The sequence below is a fragment of the Gorilla gorilla genome, chromosome 7 (genome assembly GCF_029281585.2).
Source record: "Gorilla gorilla gorilla isolate KB3781 chromosome 7, NHGRI_mGorGor1-v2.1_pri, whole genome shotgun sequence".
Classification (NCBI taxonomy): Eukaryota; Metazoa; Chordata; class Mammalia; order Primates; family Hominidae; genus Gorilla; species Gorilla gorilla.
Window position 1 is genome coordinate 87,929,433 of NC_073231.2, and position 17,860 is coordinate 87,947,292.

At 44.9% G+C, this 17,860-nt stretch overlaps 1 protein-coding gene across 1 annotated transcript in view; it reads left to right on the forward strand.

The window, feature by feature from the left end:
• The first annotated feature begins 576 nt into the window (after nt 1–576).
• The window catches only part of FUT10 (fucosyltransferase 10), a 109,402-nt gene continuing 92,118 nt past the window's right edge, over nt 577–17,860 (forward strand). Inside the window, exons 1-2 of the mRNA XM_004046874.5 lie at nt 577–1,070; nt 12,593–12,946. Of these exons, the coding sequence (XP_004046922.1) occupies nt 12,866–12,946 (81 nt within the window). The 5' untranslated portion in view covers nt 577–1,070; nt 12,593–12,865. The remainder of the gene's footprint in view (nt 1,071–12,592; nt 12,947–17,860) is intronic.

Consider the following 17,860-nt stretch of genomic DNA (forward strand, 5'->3'; position numbering starts at 1 on the left):
ATTTGGAACTCAGTAGCTTGAAGTCAATTAGCTTTCCTTTACCAGTGTCTAGTCCGTTTGGGCTACTATCACAACACACCTTAGTTTGGGTAATGCATAAACAACGGAACTCCACTGCTCCCAGTCTGGATGATGGGAAGTCCAAGATCAACACGCTGGCAGATTCCTCATCTGTTAGCGTCTGTGCCTCATACAAGAGACCCTCTATGTGTCCTCACATGGCAGAAGCTCTCTCTGGTCTCTTTCATAATGACACAGTACATTTGTAAATTTATATAGACTATAAAGGCACGAAATTCACATATGAATTTGGAGCAGGGTACAAACATTCACACCATAGCAATCAGTACAATCTTTTCTTGAATAAATGACTTTGACCTTTTTTAAAAAAATTTATTTTATTTATTTTTGTAGACAGTCTTGCTCTGTTGCCCAGGCTGGAGTGCAGTGGCTTGATCTCGGTTAACTGCAGCCTTTACCTCCTGGACTCAAGAGATCCTCCCACCTCAGCCTCCCAGTAGGTGGGACTACAGGCATGGGCCACCACACTCGGCTAATTTTTGTATTTTTTGTAGAGACAGGGTCCCGCTATGTTGCTCAGGCTGGTATCGAACTCCTGGGCTCAAGCGATCTGCCCGCCTTGGCCTCCCAAAGTGCTGGGATTACAGGTGGGAGCCGCTGCCACGCCTGGCCTGAATAGGTGACTGAATGCGCTCCAGTCCTAGTCCAGTTGGAGAAGCGGAGAGTTTCCCGTGTCTTGAAGAAGAGGGCCCCCGCAGCCTTCCCGAGAACTTTCCATAGGGCCTAGGCCTCAGGCGGACTGCGAACCAAGATCATCAGCAGGGGGCGGCCCAGTGTTCTTAGAACCCGGGTCCCACGAGCTTGTGAATAGGGCACGAGTGAAAACCCGGATCCAGGCTGGCTCCGCCGGAACGCGCCCGAGCTCGCCCGCGCGGCCGCCTCCGCCGCTCCTGATTGGCTCTCCGGGTCTTCCCGGCGCCCAGGCTTGGGCTCATAGGGAGAAAGGAAGCTGCGCTGCTGTCTGCGGGGCGAACCCTGCTCCGCGCGAGGTGAGTACGAGCGCCGCATCACATCTGGCGTCTGCGGTCGCTTGGTGGGGGTAGGGACTTGATGCTGAGACACGGAAAGACGCTTTTCTGGTCCCACGGAAGCTAGGACACTACCTCCGGGAGTCACAGCCTAAGGAAACTCCCTCTCTGTACCGAGCAGGGGGTGCGTGTAAGAGACGGAATGGTGTGTGCAAAATAATCCAAGTCTGTTTTGGAGACTTAGTGGCGCATAGGCAGAGCCACTGCCTGAGATTGAAGCCTGATCCACCAGGCGGGAGGCGGGTGCCGGGCCGGAGCCTCTGCTGGAGCCCGGAGGAGGAGCGCGGGGTCCCGGCGCCTCCCCGCCTGCCTCGATCGGCCTCCTCCCCAGGTCCGCGGCCGTCCATTCCAGAACCTAATCTGCCTTTGCGGGGCGCGAATTGCCTTGTTCTCCCCCAGGTCTTCCCAGAGAATCACTTGTTGCGGGAATGTTGTGTTGAAGTCGTAGCAACTGTGACTTTCTAGTTGCAGAGAATACGGTGTATTTAATGGAGAAAATGCCCCAGGAAAGCACCGGCAACCGCAGGCCTGGGTTATCCCATTTGCAAGCCATGTGTTAGGTGTTTTGCACCCGATTAGTACCCTCAGAACAGAGCTCATTTTTTGTAAACTATAGAAGTAACCTTGCCGTGATTTTATGACATTTTCTGGGAATCTTTTAATGATTCTTTAAAATAAAGCAAATGTCACACAGAATGACTTTTTCTAACACCACGGCCCCAACAGCCTGCCCCCTGCTCCCTGCTGCAGCTCCCTGCAATAATAGTTGGTTAGGGTGTTTTATGCATGAAATGACTTGGATTGCTAATTTAGTTTGTGGAATGCATCCAGCTCTGGCTGGCCACAGTTTTGAATAAGGCAAGTTGGCTTTCAGGACTTTATTCCCTTCGTACACCTTTCTTTCCAATGAGACACCCAGGAAACTCACGACCAATCTTGGGCTTGTTAGTAACGTCACACTACAACTAGGGCAGGGTTTCTCCCTGGTCTACCGTAGTCTCAAATGGAGGCCTTTCTCGCATTGAATAAGCAGCTCAGCTCTTTGAACGCTGAAGTTTCACTGCCTCCAATCTAGCAGCACCGTAGTCTCCGTTTTAAAACTTTCTTCTGAGTAAGGAGAAGCCAGAGGCGATTGGGTAGCCTCAGGTGATCATTCAGGTCTTCCAATTTCGAAATTGCTGTAATAACTCTTGCTCGCTTCCTGCTAGATGGCAGTATGTAACAGTGAATTAAAAACACGATCTCAACTTTTACTGTGTTGTTATTGCTTGTCTTCTACAATAAGAAAAAAAAGTAAGTGTTTAAGTTTTATCTTACAAACAATATTTTTGAAAAATTCCAAACTATGGTTAAATTCAGGAAGTAAAAATATAGTTTGGAAAAACAATGTTATTTATATATGTACAAATGTTGTTCAGTAGGCAGACATTTCCAACCCATATTTAAATGCTTTAAACTTTGGAATGTAGGCCGGCGGGCGCGGTGGCTCATGCCTGTAATCCCAGAACTTTGAGAGACCGAGGCGGGCGGATCACGAGATCAGGAGTTCTAGACCAGCCTGGCCAATATGGTGAAACCCTGTCTCTACTAAAAATACAAAAATTAGCTGGGCTCATGTGGTGGCGTGTGCGTGTAGTTCCAGCTACTCGGGAGGCTGAGACAGAACAATCACTTGAACCTGGAAGGAGGAAGTTGCAGTGAGCCAAGATTGCGCCACTGCACTCCAGCCTGGGCAACAGAGCGAGACTGTCTCAGAACAAAACAACAACAACAACAACAAAAAACAAAAACAAAAAAACCAACCTTGGGATGTAAAGAGTTGATTTCGGGTAGATATTCAATATCTAATTCAATTACCAGCATTCTACAATGAACATTTGTTATAGTGTTTCTGAACATGGGTTTTTGAACATTTTTAGAAGTTAAGTTTATCTTAAAATGTCTTTCAGATTTTTTTCTTTGATAATGAAATTGGAGTTTTCAAAAGATTGTACAGAATTACCAACAAGGAAAATGAAGATAAAGTAATCCTAAACCTGTTATATACAATTAAAAAAAAATTTCCGGAAATCTTACTTTGTGATGACTCAAGTTGTCTGGATTACTGTCTCTTGATTAATCTTTTATGGAGAGTTTTTACTCCTGGATATAATTTTTGGGATGAGAGAGCTTAGTTTTGGGATGGAACCTCAGAAGATCCTCAGGGATTTGTCTTTAGTCATGTGAAATATTAGCTACATTTTGTCAGTGTTACTGAACCAGCTCCTCATTCATGAATATATAAATGATAAAAGCAGACCAGGGATTTTATTTGTTTTTTCTAGTCTGCAGTTATTCAATATTTATTAATTTATATTTTTTCTAGAGATGAGGGATTTTAATTCGAGTATCCTGTAGGGTGGGAAATTGCCACAAAGTAACCTATAAGCCCTACTTGGAGGAAGAATAGTTACTAATACTTATTAGTATAAGACCTCATAGGAAAAACAAAGATGAAAAAGAATCCCTGCTCTTGAAGAATTGCCTTAGTTCTTACTGTGACACATAAACTTCATAGTCTTGTGCTGTCACCCCACTTTTAATTTTTATTTATTTTTGAGACAGGGTCTAGCTCTGCCACCCAGGCTGGAGTGCAGTGGCACGATCACAGCTCACTGCAGCCTTGACCTCCAGGGCTCAAGGGATCCTCCTGCTCAGCCTCCTGGTAGCTGGGACTACGACTACAGGTGCACACCAGCATGCCCAGCTAACTTTTTTTTTTTTTTTTTTTGTAGAGATGGGTTCTTGCTGTGTTGCCTAGGCTGGTCTTGAACTCCTGGGCTTAAGTGATCCACCCACCTCGGCGTCTCAAAGTGCTGAGATTGCAGGCATGAGCCACGACACCAAGCTTTCCATTTTAAAAATCTGTGCTTCTTGCCAGGCGCCATGGCTCACACCTGTAATCCTAGCACTTTGGGAGGCTGAGGCAGGTGGATCACGAGGTCAGGAGGTTAAGACCATTCTGACCAACATCGTGAAACCCTGTCTCTACTAAAAATACAAATTTAGCTGGGTGTGGTGGTGCACACCTATAATCCCAGCTACTCAGGAGGCTGAGGCAGGAGAATCGCCTGAACTCGGGAGGCGGAGATTGTGGTGAGTGCCACTACACTCCAGCCTGGTGACAGAGTGAGACTCCATCTCAAAAAAAAAAAAAAAAAAAAAAAGAAAAAGTAAAAAATCTGTGTTTCTAATTGAGGCATTGTATCAGTCTGTCTATCTGGCTCTCTGTCTTTTGGATTTGTTTTTAGTTTCTACATCAAGTAGATCCACTGAATACTCTTTCTTGTGAGGTTGTATTATTAACACTGCATAATTTAAGTACTTTAGTATGTGTCTGGAATTTAAGGATTGAGGAATGACATTGCCTTCATTTCTGCAATAGAAGTGCAGAGGTGTTCTGGCTACACCTCTTTCCCCATTAATCACCAGTCTTGATTCACATGACTGCCAGTGTGCCTTTCTCCCTTACTGTCCTCTACTGGTCTCCCTGAAATTTGCACTAGTATGAAGAGGATGACTTTCCCACATAGAAATCTACAATCCAAAGCATGCTTTATATAAAAATAAATGCTCAGCAAAATATGAAGTTCACTGAAAATGAGCGAGGAACACATTAACACAGATTTTTGTTTTTGTTTTTGTTTTTGTTTTTTTTTCGAGACAGAGTCTTGCTCTGTAGCCCAGGCTGGAGTGCAGTGGCGGGATCTCGGCTCATTGCAAACTCCGCCTCCCGGGTTCATGCCATTCTCCTGCCTCAGCCTCCCCAGTAGCTGGGGCTATAGGCGTGCACCACCACACCCAGCTAATTTTTGTATTTTTAGTAGAGACGGGGTTTTGTCATGTTGGCCAGGCTTGTCTCCAACTCCTGGCCTCAAGAAATCCACCCTCCTTGGCCTCCCAAAGTGCTGGCATTACAGGCATGCACCACTGCATCCGGCCTCACATTGATAAATGGCACTTTACTGTGAATACTTTAAATTTGATAATTAGATACATTTCTTCTAAAAACTTTCCATGGTATTACCTCTAGCTTATTAACCCAGTTGACTCCCAATTACCAGAACAGAAATGGGCAAAGGAATCTTCCCAGAGCTCCCTGTTTTCTAAGCTAACAGTTTTATTTTTATCTTGAGGTCTTTGGGCAGCCATTGAAGGATTTTAATCAGGAGAGATATCCAATCAACACTCTAGGGACATCTCTTTATGGCTGCATGAAGAATGCAAAAGGGTCACCACTGGGAAGAACACCAGTTGTTGGGCACTTTGGAGTAATCAGACAGAAATGAATGAGGAGTATTGAGGTGTAGTTGAAAGGAGGTACTTAAAAGTGCCTGAAGAGTTGTCCAAAGGCCTTTAGGCATCTCCTCAGCCTATCACATGTCTTTCCCAGGACAGTCGCCATTTAAGGGGCATTAGGAGATTTATACGTTATCAAGTGAAAACACCTTGGGAGAGTCAAACCTATTTGATATATTGCACTTTAGTGTGAATAGTTTAAATTTGATAATTAGATACATTTCTTCTAAAAACTGTCCGTGGTATTACCTCTAGCTTATTAACCCAGTTGACTCCCCAATTACCAGAGCAGAAATGGGCAAAGGAGTCTTCCCGGAGCTCCCTGCCTTCTGCCTTTCCTCTCCTGCAACTAGGGAGAGGGAGGAGGACGAGGGGCACACAAACTACCAGGTTCTTCTTCTTCTTCTTTTTCTTTTTTTTTTTTTGAGACACAGTCTCATTCTGTCGTCCAGGCTGGAGTGCAGTGGTGCAACCTCAGCTCACTGCATCCTCTGCCTCCCAGGTTCAAGGGATTCTCCTGCCTCAGTCTCCCCAGTAGCTGGGATTACAGGTGCCTGGCACCACACCTGGCTGATTTTTGTATTTTTTGTAGAGATGAGGTTTCACTGTGTTGTCCAGCCTGGTCTCAAACTCCTGACCTTAGGTGATCCGCCCGCCTTGGCCTCCCACAGTGTTGGGATTACAGGCATAAGCCACCGCACCCAGCCTTACAAACTACCAGGTTCTGAAAGCTCAGAGTGTCACCTAAGGTTGGTTTCTCATTTAACAGTCAGACACGCAGGAAAGAAATCATCCCTTGGTTCCATTTCTGAGACTCTTACACCTTCAACTGGCCTGAATGGCCAAAATTTGAAGCTGGCACCCTCAAGCTGCTAATTACCTGTAAGATATTCAGTCTCTCTTCTGTCCATCTTGATTCAAAATACAGTTGAAAATTTGGAATTATTTTAGGATGAAAGTGTTGCTGGTTTTGATAGCATAGCATGTGCAAGAGCTGAGTCATACTCAGCTCCAAACCCCACTCTGTGCAGCAGATGGCCAACCCTGGTGTTGCATGCCAGCCGTGCAATGCACTTTAGAAGCTCAGCTCCTAGGGGTAAGAGGATTGGTGAGTGAGAGTCCATTTCAGATGGTACCTGCTGTGGATGTCTGAATATACATATTGTTCTGTCCCAGGAAGGAGTATTCTAGGGCACCCTCTTGCAGGACTCAGATTCATCCTGTAGGCAATGATGAAATGAGAGCTTTTGTCTTGGAGTCTCATAATTTAAGTGCTTCAGTATGTGTCTGGAATTTAAGAATGGCATCGCCTTCAGTTCTGTAATAGAAATGTGCTCTGGCCACACCTTGATTAATCACTAGTCTTTTTTTTTTTTTTTGAGACAGAGTCTTGCTCTGTCGCCCAGGCTGGAGTGCAGTGGCATGATCTCGGCTCACTGCAACCTCCGCCTCCCGGGTTCAAGTAATTCTCCTGCCTCAGCCTCCCGAGTAGCTGGGACTACAGGTGCATGCCACCATGCCTGGCTAATTTTTGTGTGTTTTTTTTGAGACAGAGTCTCTCTCTGTAGCCCAGGCTGGAGTGCAGTGGTACGATCTCAGCTCACTGCAACCTCTGCCTCCTGGGTTCAAGCAATCCTTCCTGCCTCAGCCTCCCGAGTAGCTGGGATTACAGGAGCCTGCCACCACACCCGGCTAATTTTTATATTTTTGGTAGAGACAGGGCTTCACCATATTGGTCGGGCTGGTCTCGAACTCCTGACCTCAGGTGATCCACCCGCCTCGGCCTCCCAAAGTACTGAGATTACAGGTGTGAGCCACTATGCCCGGCCTAATCACCAGTCTTGATTGACATGGCTGCCAGTGTCCCTTTCTCCCTTACTGTTCTCTTTTGGTCTATTCTATTGAATTGGAGCCTGCTGTCCTTCATAGTGCTCTCTGCAAGTCTGCCTGTCCCACCAGTTGGAGGACCGCTGACTTGATGTCAGGCTCCTGGGTAACTAATACCATATACAGTATTAGATTGACTGTTACTGTTATAAATGTACCCTGAGGCCTGGATAATGGTTGTATGCTCTAAGTCACAATACTACTATCTACCCTGGCTGGGCCCTGCCCTGCCCTGCCCTGCCCTTCTTTCCCCTTCCCTGCCCTGCCCTTCTTTTCTCTCTCCTTCCATTTTCCCTTCCCTTCTCCTTTCTCTTTCCTTTCCTTCTTTTGTTTTCTTTTTTGAGACAGTGTCTCACTCTGCTACCCAGGCTGGAGTACAGTGGCGTAATCATGGCTCAGTGCAGCCTTGGACTCCTGGGCTCAAGTGATTCTCCTGCTTTAGCCTCCCAGGTAGCTGGGGCCACAGACATGCACCACCATGCCCAGCTAATTTTTAAATTAAAAAAATTTTTTTTGTAGAGACGGAGTCTTGTTTTGTTGCCCAGGCTAGTCTTGAACCCCTGGGCTCAAGGGATCTTCCTGCCTCAGCCTCCTAGAACCACCGCACCTGGCTGGCTCTGTTCTTTAGTGGTAGTTACTTAACCATACGTTGGCCCCTGAGACCTACTACACTTCTGGCTTTGGGAAGATAGCCTAGGTTGAGATTCTTTAAATATAAGGGAATTCATAATCTTAAAATTCTTCTGTCATAGTTCATAAAGCTAATGCGAAGGTCCCAAAAAGCTCCTATGATAGACCTGAGCTATGCAGTAGCTATAAAAATATCCCAAACTCTGTCCTCAAATTGTATCTTTTGTTTTCTTTTATTCCTGATTATTTTTGTACTTTTCACAAGCTGTCACTATGTTCCTTCATTTGTTTGCTTTCCACACATCTTTGAGTTGAGTGAGCTGATATGTAGACTCACTTCTGTCCTTAAAAAATATGATCTTGTGGCTGGGTGCAGTGGCTCATACCTGTAATCCTAGCACTTTGGGAGGCCGAGGCAGGTGGATCATTTGAGGTGTTCAAGATAATTCAGGAGTTTGAGACCAGCCTGGCCAACATGGTGAAACCCTGTCTCTACTACAAATAGAAAAATTAGCTGGGTGTGGTGGCACGCGCCTGTAGTCCCAGCTACCCGGGAGGATGAGGCAGGAGAATCGCTTGAACTCAGGAGGCGGAGGTTGCAGTGAGCCGAGATTGCACCACTGCACTCCAGCCTGGGCAACAGAGAGAGACCCTGTCTGAAAACAGCAACAAAAGCAACAACAGCAACAACTCTCTCTCTCTCTCTCTCTCTCTCTATATATATATATATATGTATGTGTATATATATGTGTATATATATATATATATATGATCTTGGGCAAATCACTTAAACTTGAGAAGGCTCAGCTTCCTTGGGAACTGGGAATAATAATACCTACCTTGCCTACTTTTCAAAGTGGTTATAAATAAGGTTGAGTAGAGTGATATATCTAAACATTTTTGAAAACAATATAGTTTTATTCCCATTTAAGTAGGTGATATTATTTTACTACATAATCTGGGTTACGTTAATGATAACTATAATAAATTGCTTCTGCACATTAAATGAAAATTTGGTAATCTTTCTGTTATGCAAGGGAAAGAAATAGTGATAGTTAACATTTATTATTTACTATGAAGAAGCTGAGGCTTAGAAAGATTCAGTAACTTGTCTAAATTTATATTAAGTAAAAGAACCAGGATTGGGACCCAAAGTGCTAGCTCCATATTGTGTGTGGTTAATAGCTACTAGCATCTCCTAAGTAGGAGCAAAGGTACTTTACAGGTTCTTATAGATTTGTATTCCTTTTTTCTCTGATATACTAGCTGACAAACATACTACATATGTTTTCTGTGGTTTAGGCAGGTAACCTGTGAGTGTTGGTATTGTCTGGTGGTAATTTTATAGTATTTCTTTTTTTAAAATTATTTTTTATTTTTTGAGACCAGGCCTGGCTCTGTCACCCAAGCTAAGTGCAGTGGCACAATCACGGCTCACTGCAGCCTCAATCTCCTGGGCTGAAGCAATCCTCCTGCCTCAGCCTCCCAGGACTAGGACTACAGACACTCACCGCCATGCCTGGCTGATTTATTTTTTGTGGAGATGGGGTCTTACTGTGTTGCCTAGGCGGGTCTTTCCACCTTGGCCTCCCAAGCTGTTGGGATTACCCGCATGAGCCACTGTGTGCAGTCAAGGAATTTTATAGTATTAATGCTAAAAAATATAAAGGAATGTGTGCACTTCAGATCGTAATACTTGTCAAAGTTAGAGTCTTGGACAAGTTACTTTACTTCATTCAGATTCGGTTTTCTTATATTTGAAAATGAGAGTGGAATTGTTGGGAGGATTGAATGAGCGCCTACGTGTGTGCTAAGTACTTAGGAAAGGCCTTGCCAATGATAGGTTACTCAACAAATATTAGCAATCTCCTTTTCTTTGGCAAAGTGAGCATTTTTCCTTTTAACGTTCCGGTTGATGGGGTAGCAATCTATTTTATATGCTTCATTTTCCACCTAAAGGGATAATAAATTACAATAATATTTAAATATAAGGATAACAAACATTTATTGGGTATTATGTGTCAGGGTCTGAAATAAGTGTTTTGCCAATCATAGCTCATAAAATTCTCACAACTCTGATTAGGCCTCATGAGGATCTACTTTTGGAAAGTGAGTTATGGAGAGGTGAGGTTAAGCCAGCTGGGGAATTGGGATTTGAATCCTGGCAGGCAGACTTGAGACCTTCTCTTAGTCACTGGGTTTTGGGAATTTCATGGATGAAAGAAGAAAAATGCACTTTTGGTGATTTCTGAGTCCAAGTGTTACTTTGTGGTTGAAGGAAAAAAAAAAATTCCTGGATTTAAAAGTAAGGCCGGGCACGGTGGCTCACACCTGTAATCCCAGCACTTTGGGAGGCCAAGGCAGGAGGATCACTTGAGCCCAGGAGTCCAAGACCAGCCTGGACAACATGGTGAGACCTCATCTCTACAAATAAACAAACAAACAAAAATTAGCTGGGTGTAGTGGCACATGCCATTAGTCCCAGCTACTCGGGAGGCTGAGGTGGGAGAATTGCTTGAGCCTGGGAGTTGGAGGCTACAGTGAGCCATGATCACACTACTGCACTTCAGCCTGGGTGACAGAGCAAGACCCTGTCTCAAAAAAAAGTAAATCAAGGTAGACTCATGAGAGGGGAGCCCACTTTTTTTTTTTTTGAGACGCAGTCTGGCTTTGTCGCCCAGGCTGGAGTGCAGTGGCACAATCTCGGCACACTGCAACCTCTGCCTCCCAGGTTCAAGTGATTCTCTGGCCTCAGCCTCCCGAGTAGCTGGGATTACAGGTGCCTGCCACCGCACCCAGCTAATTTTTGTATTTTTAGTAGAGACGGGGTTTCACCATCTTGGCTAGGCTGGTCTTGAACTCCTTGCCTTAAGTGATCCACCTGCTTCGGCCTCCCAAAGTGCTGGGATTACAGGTATGAGCCACTGCACCCACCTGGGAGCGCACCTTTAAGACTAAAGTTTTTAACCAGGATTCTATATTATTTTTATAGGACTAATGATATCTAATTATATCTTTAACTCTGTATGCCAGGGGCATGATGTAGGTCTGACTTAGACTCAGATCTGTGAAGTACTGTGCAGCAGCATTGCCCTTCCTCTGGAAAGTTGACCCTTCCTCCACTCTGAGCTCCACAGTGTCATTTGCCCAGGACATTGAAGTTCATAGAATATCATAGGGATAAAGGGCATTCTATGGGGGCATTTTTTTTTTACCTTTTTTTTTTGAGATAGGGTCTTGCTCTGTTGCCTACGCTAGAGTGCAGTGGTGCAATCACGGCTTACTGCAGCCTTGACCTCCTGGGCTCAAGCAATCCTCCTGCTGCAGCTTCCTGAGTAGCTGGCACTATAGGTGCACACCCCCATGCCCAGCTAATTTGTAAAATTTTCTATGCAGACAGGGTTTCACTATGTTGCCCAGGCTGGTCTCAAACTCCTGGGCACAAGCCATCCTCCTGCCTTGGCCTCCCAAAGTGCTGTGATTAAAGGTATGAGCCACTGTACCTGGCCCTCATTTAGTTCATTTTTACAACTTTTTTGAAAAGATCATTCATTTCAGATAGATGAAAATTTTATTTGGAAACTTCCAAAGAATAATATTGCTCCAACAGCCCACTGCTTTATTCACTTGCTGTAAAAGACAAATAAATCATATTCAGAATTGCTTATGCTGTGGCAAAAGTTGGTTTCCTTAGTGGGCATTGGGGGCCACATGATCATTATCCATTTTTGATTAAAGCCTGAATCTTTTATTTTCTTCCTAAATTTTATGGGAGTGGGTGGATAGTCCTGGTAATTTTTATTCCATTTCTAAACTCCTTTGAAACTTAGAAGGGAATGACTTCATATAAAAGTCTTGGAATTCAGTCTTCTGATGGCAGAGAGCATTAAGTGGAAGCAGAATTTTAGATTTGGGATCTGGTTGTAGATTTGTCACTCTCCTCTGATGGGCTGTGTGGCCATGAGTAAGTCAATTCACCACTCTGGTTCCCTTCCCCTCCCCTTCCCTCCTCTCTCCCCCTCCCCTGCCCTCCACTCCCTTCCCTCCTCTCTCTGCCTCCCCTGCCCTCCACTCCCTTCCCTCCTCTCTCTGCCTCCCCTGCCCTCCACTCCCTCCCCTCCTCTCTCCCCCCTTCCCTCACTTCCCCCCTCCCCTCCCCTCCCCACTGTCCCCTCCTCTCCCCTCCCTTCCCCTTCCCTCCACTTCCTTTCCTTTCTTTTCCTTTCCTTTCTCTGTTACCCAGGCTACTCACTGCAACCTCCGCCTCCCAGGTTCAAGTGATTCTCCTGCTGCAGCCTCCTGAGTAGCTGTGACTATGGGTGCGTGCCACCACACCCAACTAATTTTGGTATTTTTAGTAGAGACAGGATTTTGCCATGTTGGCCAGACTGGTCTCAAACTCCTGACCTCAAATGATCCACCCGCCTTGGCCTCACAAAGTGCTGGGATTACAGGAGTGAGCCATCACGCCTAGCCTTGATTTCTTTACTTATGAGTGAGGTACTAGGACTACATGATCTCAATGTTTCCTTTTAGTTTAAAATGTCTATGTTTTTTCATGATCACCCTGCTGCAAGACTATATTTATTAAATCTGCGCTATGGCTAAAAGATGATCTTTTGTTGCAGAATTTTTTTGATGCCTTCTTATTTGGAGAAATCTCCAGCTGCTCTGATGATAGCCTAAGAAGACTGCATGCTGCTTCCTCTCGATGCGAAGCCAGGCCCTCTCACAACCTCGGATCTCAGTCCTTCATGGAGACCTGGTCCCAGCAGGAATGGCAGTGCAGGAAATTGGCGCCCAGATGGTTCTTCCATGTGAAGTTGTCTCGGGCTCTGGGCTGACGAGAGAACACCTGGTAACCAGGTTAGCCCTCTGTCAGTCACCCAGGGCAGGGCAGCATGGTGCGGATTCAGAGGAGGAAGCTTTTGGCATCTTGCCTGTGCGTCACAGCCACCGTCTTTCTGCTTGTCACACTCCAGGTACCAAGAATGTGGGTTGTGTAGTGTTGATAGCTAGGCCTTTGCCATGTCCCCCTACCCCCTATTTTCTCAAAACTCCAATTATTTCACTTTTTGCTGAATCAGGGGTGTTCAGGATCAGGGTTTCTTTCTTTCTTTCTTTCTTTCTTTCTTTCTTTCTTTCTTTCTTTCTTTCTTTCTTTCTTTCTTTCTTTCTTTCTTTCTCTCTCTCTCTCTCTCTCTCTCTTTCTTTCTTTCTTTTTTTTAAGACACAGTACCACTCTGTTGCCCGAGCTGGAGTGCAGTGGCGCGATCTCTGCTTACTGCAACCTCTGCCTCCCGGGTTCAAGCAATTCTTGTGCCTCAACCTCCCGAGTAGTTGGGATTACAGGCACCCGCTACCACGCCCAGCTAAATTTTTTGTATTATTAATAGAGATGTGGTTTCACCATGTTGGCTGTGCTGGTCTCGAACTCCAGATCTCAAGTGATCTGCCTGCCTTGGCCTTCCAAAGTGCTAGGATTACAGGCGTGAGCCACTGTGCCCGGCCAGGATCAGAGGTTTTCTACTGGGAGAAAATACCTCCCAGTAAAAAACCTCTGGCAGGGAGACCCTTCCAATTCACCCCCTGCCCCCCTTTTTTAAACAGGTGAAACTGAGGTTTAGTGAATGGACGTGTCAGGCAGAAACAAAGTCATTGAAATAGAAGGTGAGTTTGAGATTCTCGTAAGCTCCTGGTTGTAGAGAAACAGAAAGTAAAGCTCAGTCTGTCTTCCTGGGTCAAAATTGGATGGCTTCCTCAGAATCTCCTATTGTTATCACTTTTGAAAGATTGCGTTCTTAGAGAAGCAAGGACTATTCTGAGAACAAGATAGTCTGTATCTTGTAGTAAGTGTAGAACACAGACATCTATATTATAAGTAAATCTTGACATGTGCTTCTAGACCAAGGACTGTGTATGGATGAATGAACTGAAACGTGTGCTTAGTTCTCCTACCTGTAATCCCTTAGTCAGTTATTCCGAACTTCATTCATGGATTTCTATTTATTTATTTATTATTTTTTGAGACAGGATCTCATTTTTGTCGCCCAGGCTGGAGAGCAGTGGTGCAGTCTCGGCTCACTGCAGCCTCGACCTCCCTGGGCTCAGGCAATCCTCCTACCTCAGCATCTCCAGTAGCTGGGACCACAGGCATGTGCCATGGTGCCTGGCTAATTTTTTTTTTTTTTTTTTTGAGTTGGAGTCTCACTCTGTTGCCCAGGCTGGAGTGCAGTGGCGCGATCTTGGCTCACTACTACCTCTGCCTCCCAGGTTCAAGCGATTTCCTGCCTCAGCCTCCCAAGTAGCTGGGATTACAGGCTTCTGCCACCTAGCTAATTTTTCATTTTTAGTAGAAATGAGGTTTCACCATGTTCGCCAGGCTGGTCTTGAACTCCTGACCTCAAGTGATCCACCCGCCTCGGCCTCCCAAAGTGCTGGGATTATAGGCGTGAGCCACCACACCTGGCCTCATTTTGGTATTTTTTTGTGGAGATGGGGTTTCACCACATTGACCAGGCTGGTCTTGAACTCCTGGGCTCAAGCAGTCTGCACACCTTGGCTTCACAAAATGCTGGCATTACAGGTGTAAGCCACCGTTCCCAGCCCCTTCACTGATTTCAAATTGAAATAAAAATTGGGCAGTGATAGTAAAAGTATAGATATCAGCTCTGATAGAATTTGCACCCATTCAGGTACCAGCCATCCATTTCAAAATCCACAGAACTTTTTTTTTTTTTTTGAGACAGTTTCACTCTTGTCACCCAGGCTGGAGTGCAGTGGCATGATCTCGGCTCATTGCAACTTCTACCTCCCAGGCTCAAAAAAATCCTCCCAACGCAGCCTCCTGAGTAGCTGAGACTATAGGTGTGTACTACCACACGTGGCTAAGTTTTCTATTTTTTTGTAGAGATGAGGTTTCACCATGTTGCTCAGGCTGGTCTTGAACTCCTGAGCTCAAGCGATCTGCCTACCTGGCTTCTCAAAGCACTGAGATTGCAGGTGTGAGCCACTGCGCCTGGCTTCCACAGGACTTTTTTTTTGAGTGGAGTTTTGCTTTTGTTGCCCATGCTGGAGTGCAATGGTGTGATTTCGGCTCACTGAAACCTCCACCTCCTGGGTTCAAGCAATTCTCCTGCCTCAGCCTCCTGAGTAGCTGGGATTACAGGTGCCCGCCACCATGCCCGGCTAATTTTTGTATTTTTAGTAGAGACGGGGTTTTGCCATGTTGGCCAGGCTGGTCTCGAACTCCTGACCTCAGGTGATCCACCTGCCTTGTTCTCCCAAAGTGCTGGGATTACAGGCATGAGTCACCACGCCCGGTTCTCCACACAACATTTAAAGGTTATTTGTGGATGTGAGTAGTTACAGTTGTGGGACTGGTAGAAGCTAAGGTGTTCTCTGGGCTTTTTCACTCTGCAGGATCTCCCTTCTGCGTAGGATTGAATGAGGTAATGCTTACAAAAGCACTTTGGCAGACAATATGGTGCTGTATTTCTACTGCTGCCTTCTGCCAGATTGGGATTCTGGTGAGAGGCAACATGTGTCTCTTTCCTTGTTTGTGCTGGAGGTATCTAGGACCTGCTGCACAGAAGGCCTGACATTTTCAGCTTTCTGCTGCTTTCTGTGGGAAGTTTTTTTTTGTTTTTGTTTTTGTTTTTTGTTTTTTGAGACGGAGTCTTGCTCTCTTGCCAGGCTGGAGTGCAGTGGTGCGATCTGGGCTCACTGCAACCTCCGCCTCCTGGGTTCAAGCAATTCTCCTGCCTCAGCCTCCTGAGTAGCTGGGATTACAGGTGCCTGCCGCCACACCTAGCTAATTTTTTGTATTTTTAGTAGAGACGGGGTTTTACCATGTTGGCCAGGGTGGTCTCGAACTCCTGACCTCAAGTGATTCACCCGCCTTGGCCTCCCAAAGTGTTGGGATTACAGGCGTGAGCCACCGGGCCTGGCCTCCATTCCTGTTTTTAGGCAAATGAAATACTTTGCCATATGAATAGGGTAAAGATAGGATAAATAGAAAAAAATCATGCCATGGATCCTTTGTTAGTTTGCTAGCGCTGCTGTAACAAAATATTGCAGATGAAGTCGCTTGCTTCCACAACCAAAATTAATTTTTTTTTACAGTTCAGGAGACTGGGAAGTCCAAGATCAAGGTGTCAGCAGGGTTCTTTCTTCTGTGGCCTCTCTCCTTGGCTTATAGATGGCTGTTTTCTCCCTGTATCTTTACACTGCCTTCTCTCTGTAATTGTGTGTGTCAAAATTTCCCCTTTTTATAAGGACACCAGTCCTAATGGATTAGGGCCCACCCGTTTTAACTCAGTTACCTCTTTGAAGACCCTGTCTCCAAATATAGTCACGTTATAAAGTACTGGAAGTAAGGACTTCAACTTATGAATTTTTTTGGGGTATACAATTTAGCCCATAGCAGATTCTATAACATAAATTATTTAATTAATATTAATCTAAACATGAAAATATTATAGTTACCTACACTTAAGCTAAAACATAGTTCTCTGGAGGAAAACTTAGACATTGTTTTCCATTCACATTTAACTATATTTTGTATAAACTGTCTGTAAATTCTTTGGGTATATATGTATATTTATTTTTTAATTTTACTTTTTAGTTGCATAAATAGTTTAGGAATATATTTTGGAGTATTTTAAAGCAAATCCAGGACATAATAGCATTTCACCCGGATATATGTTAATATGATTCTCTCACTTTGGAGCTAGGAACTTTGAAAAATATAATGTAACCATATTGCTACTATTATACCCAATAAAATTAACAATTACTGAATATTCTCTGTATGATAGGCCATGTTAAATTTTTCCCAGTTGTCTCAAAAAAAGAAAAAAGAATTTTCATAATGAGTTGGGGTTTTTTTTGAGATGGAGTCTTCCTCTGTTGCCCAGGCTGGAGTGCAGTGGCATGTTCTTGGCTCACTGCAACCTCCATCTCCTGGGTTCAAGTGATCCTCCTGCCTCATCCTCCCAAGTAGCTGAGATTACAGGTGTGTGCCACCACGCACAGCTAATTTTTGTATTTTTAGGAGAGACAGGGCATGCCACCATGCCCAGCTAATTTTTTGTATTTTTAGAAGAGATGAGGTTTCACTATATTGGCCAGGCTGGTCTCGAACTCCTGACCTCAGGTGATCCACCCACCTGGGCTCCCAAAATGCTGGGAGTACAGGTGTGAGCCACCATGTCTGTCCCGAGTTGGTTTGAATTTGGGATAAACAAACCCATACATTGCATTTGGTTTGTGAGTCTCAAGTTTTATGTTTTTGTTTTTTCACTCTTAAAAGGTTTCGCCGGGCATGGTGGCTCAGGCCTGTAATCCCAGCACTTTAGGAGGCCGAGGTGGGTGGATCATGAGGTCAAAAGATCGAGACCATCCTGGCCAGCATCATGAAACCCCGTCTCTACTAAAAATACAAAAAAATTATCTGGGCGTGGTGGTGCATGCCTGTAGTCCCAGCTACTTGGGAGGCTGAGGCAGGAGAATCACTTGAACCTGGGAGGTGGAGGCTGCAGTGAGCCGAGATTGTACCACTGCACTCCAGCCTGGTGACAGAGCGAGACTCTGTCTCAAAAAAAAAAAAAAAAAAGAAAAAAGAAAATAAAAGGCTTTTCTGCCCCACTTTTTATTCCATGTCATGGACTTTTTAAAACTGGGTCATTTATCCTTTTAACTTTTCTAGAGTGTGGGATTGGCTGATTATGGTTTTATTTAATGCATTCCTTTATTCTGCCATATTTCCTACAATCTGGTAGTGATATCCGAAGGTAATATCTTTTAAAAAGCTGTTTGGGCCAACGTGATGAAACCCTGTCTCTACTAAAAACACAAAAAAATTAGCAGGGCATGGTGGCCCGCGTTTGTAATCC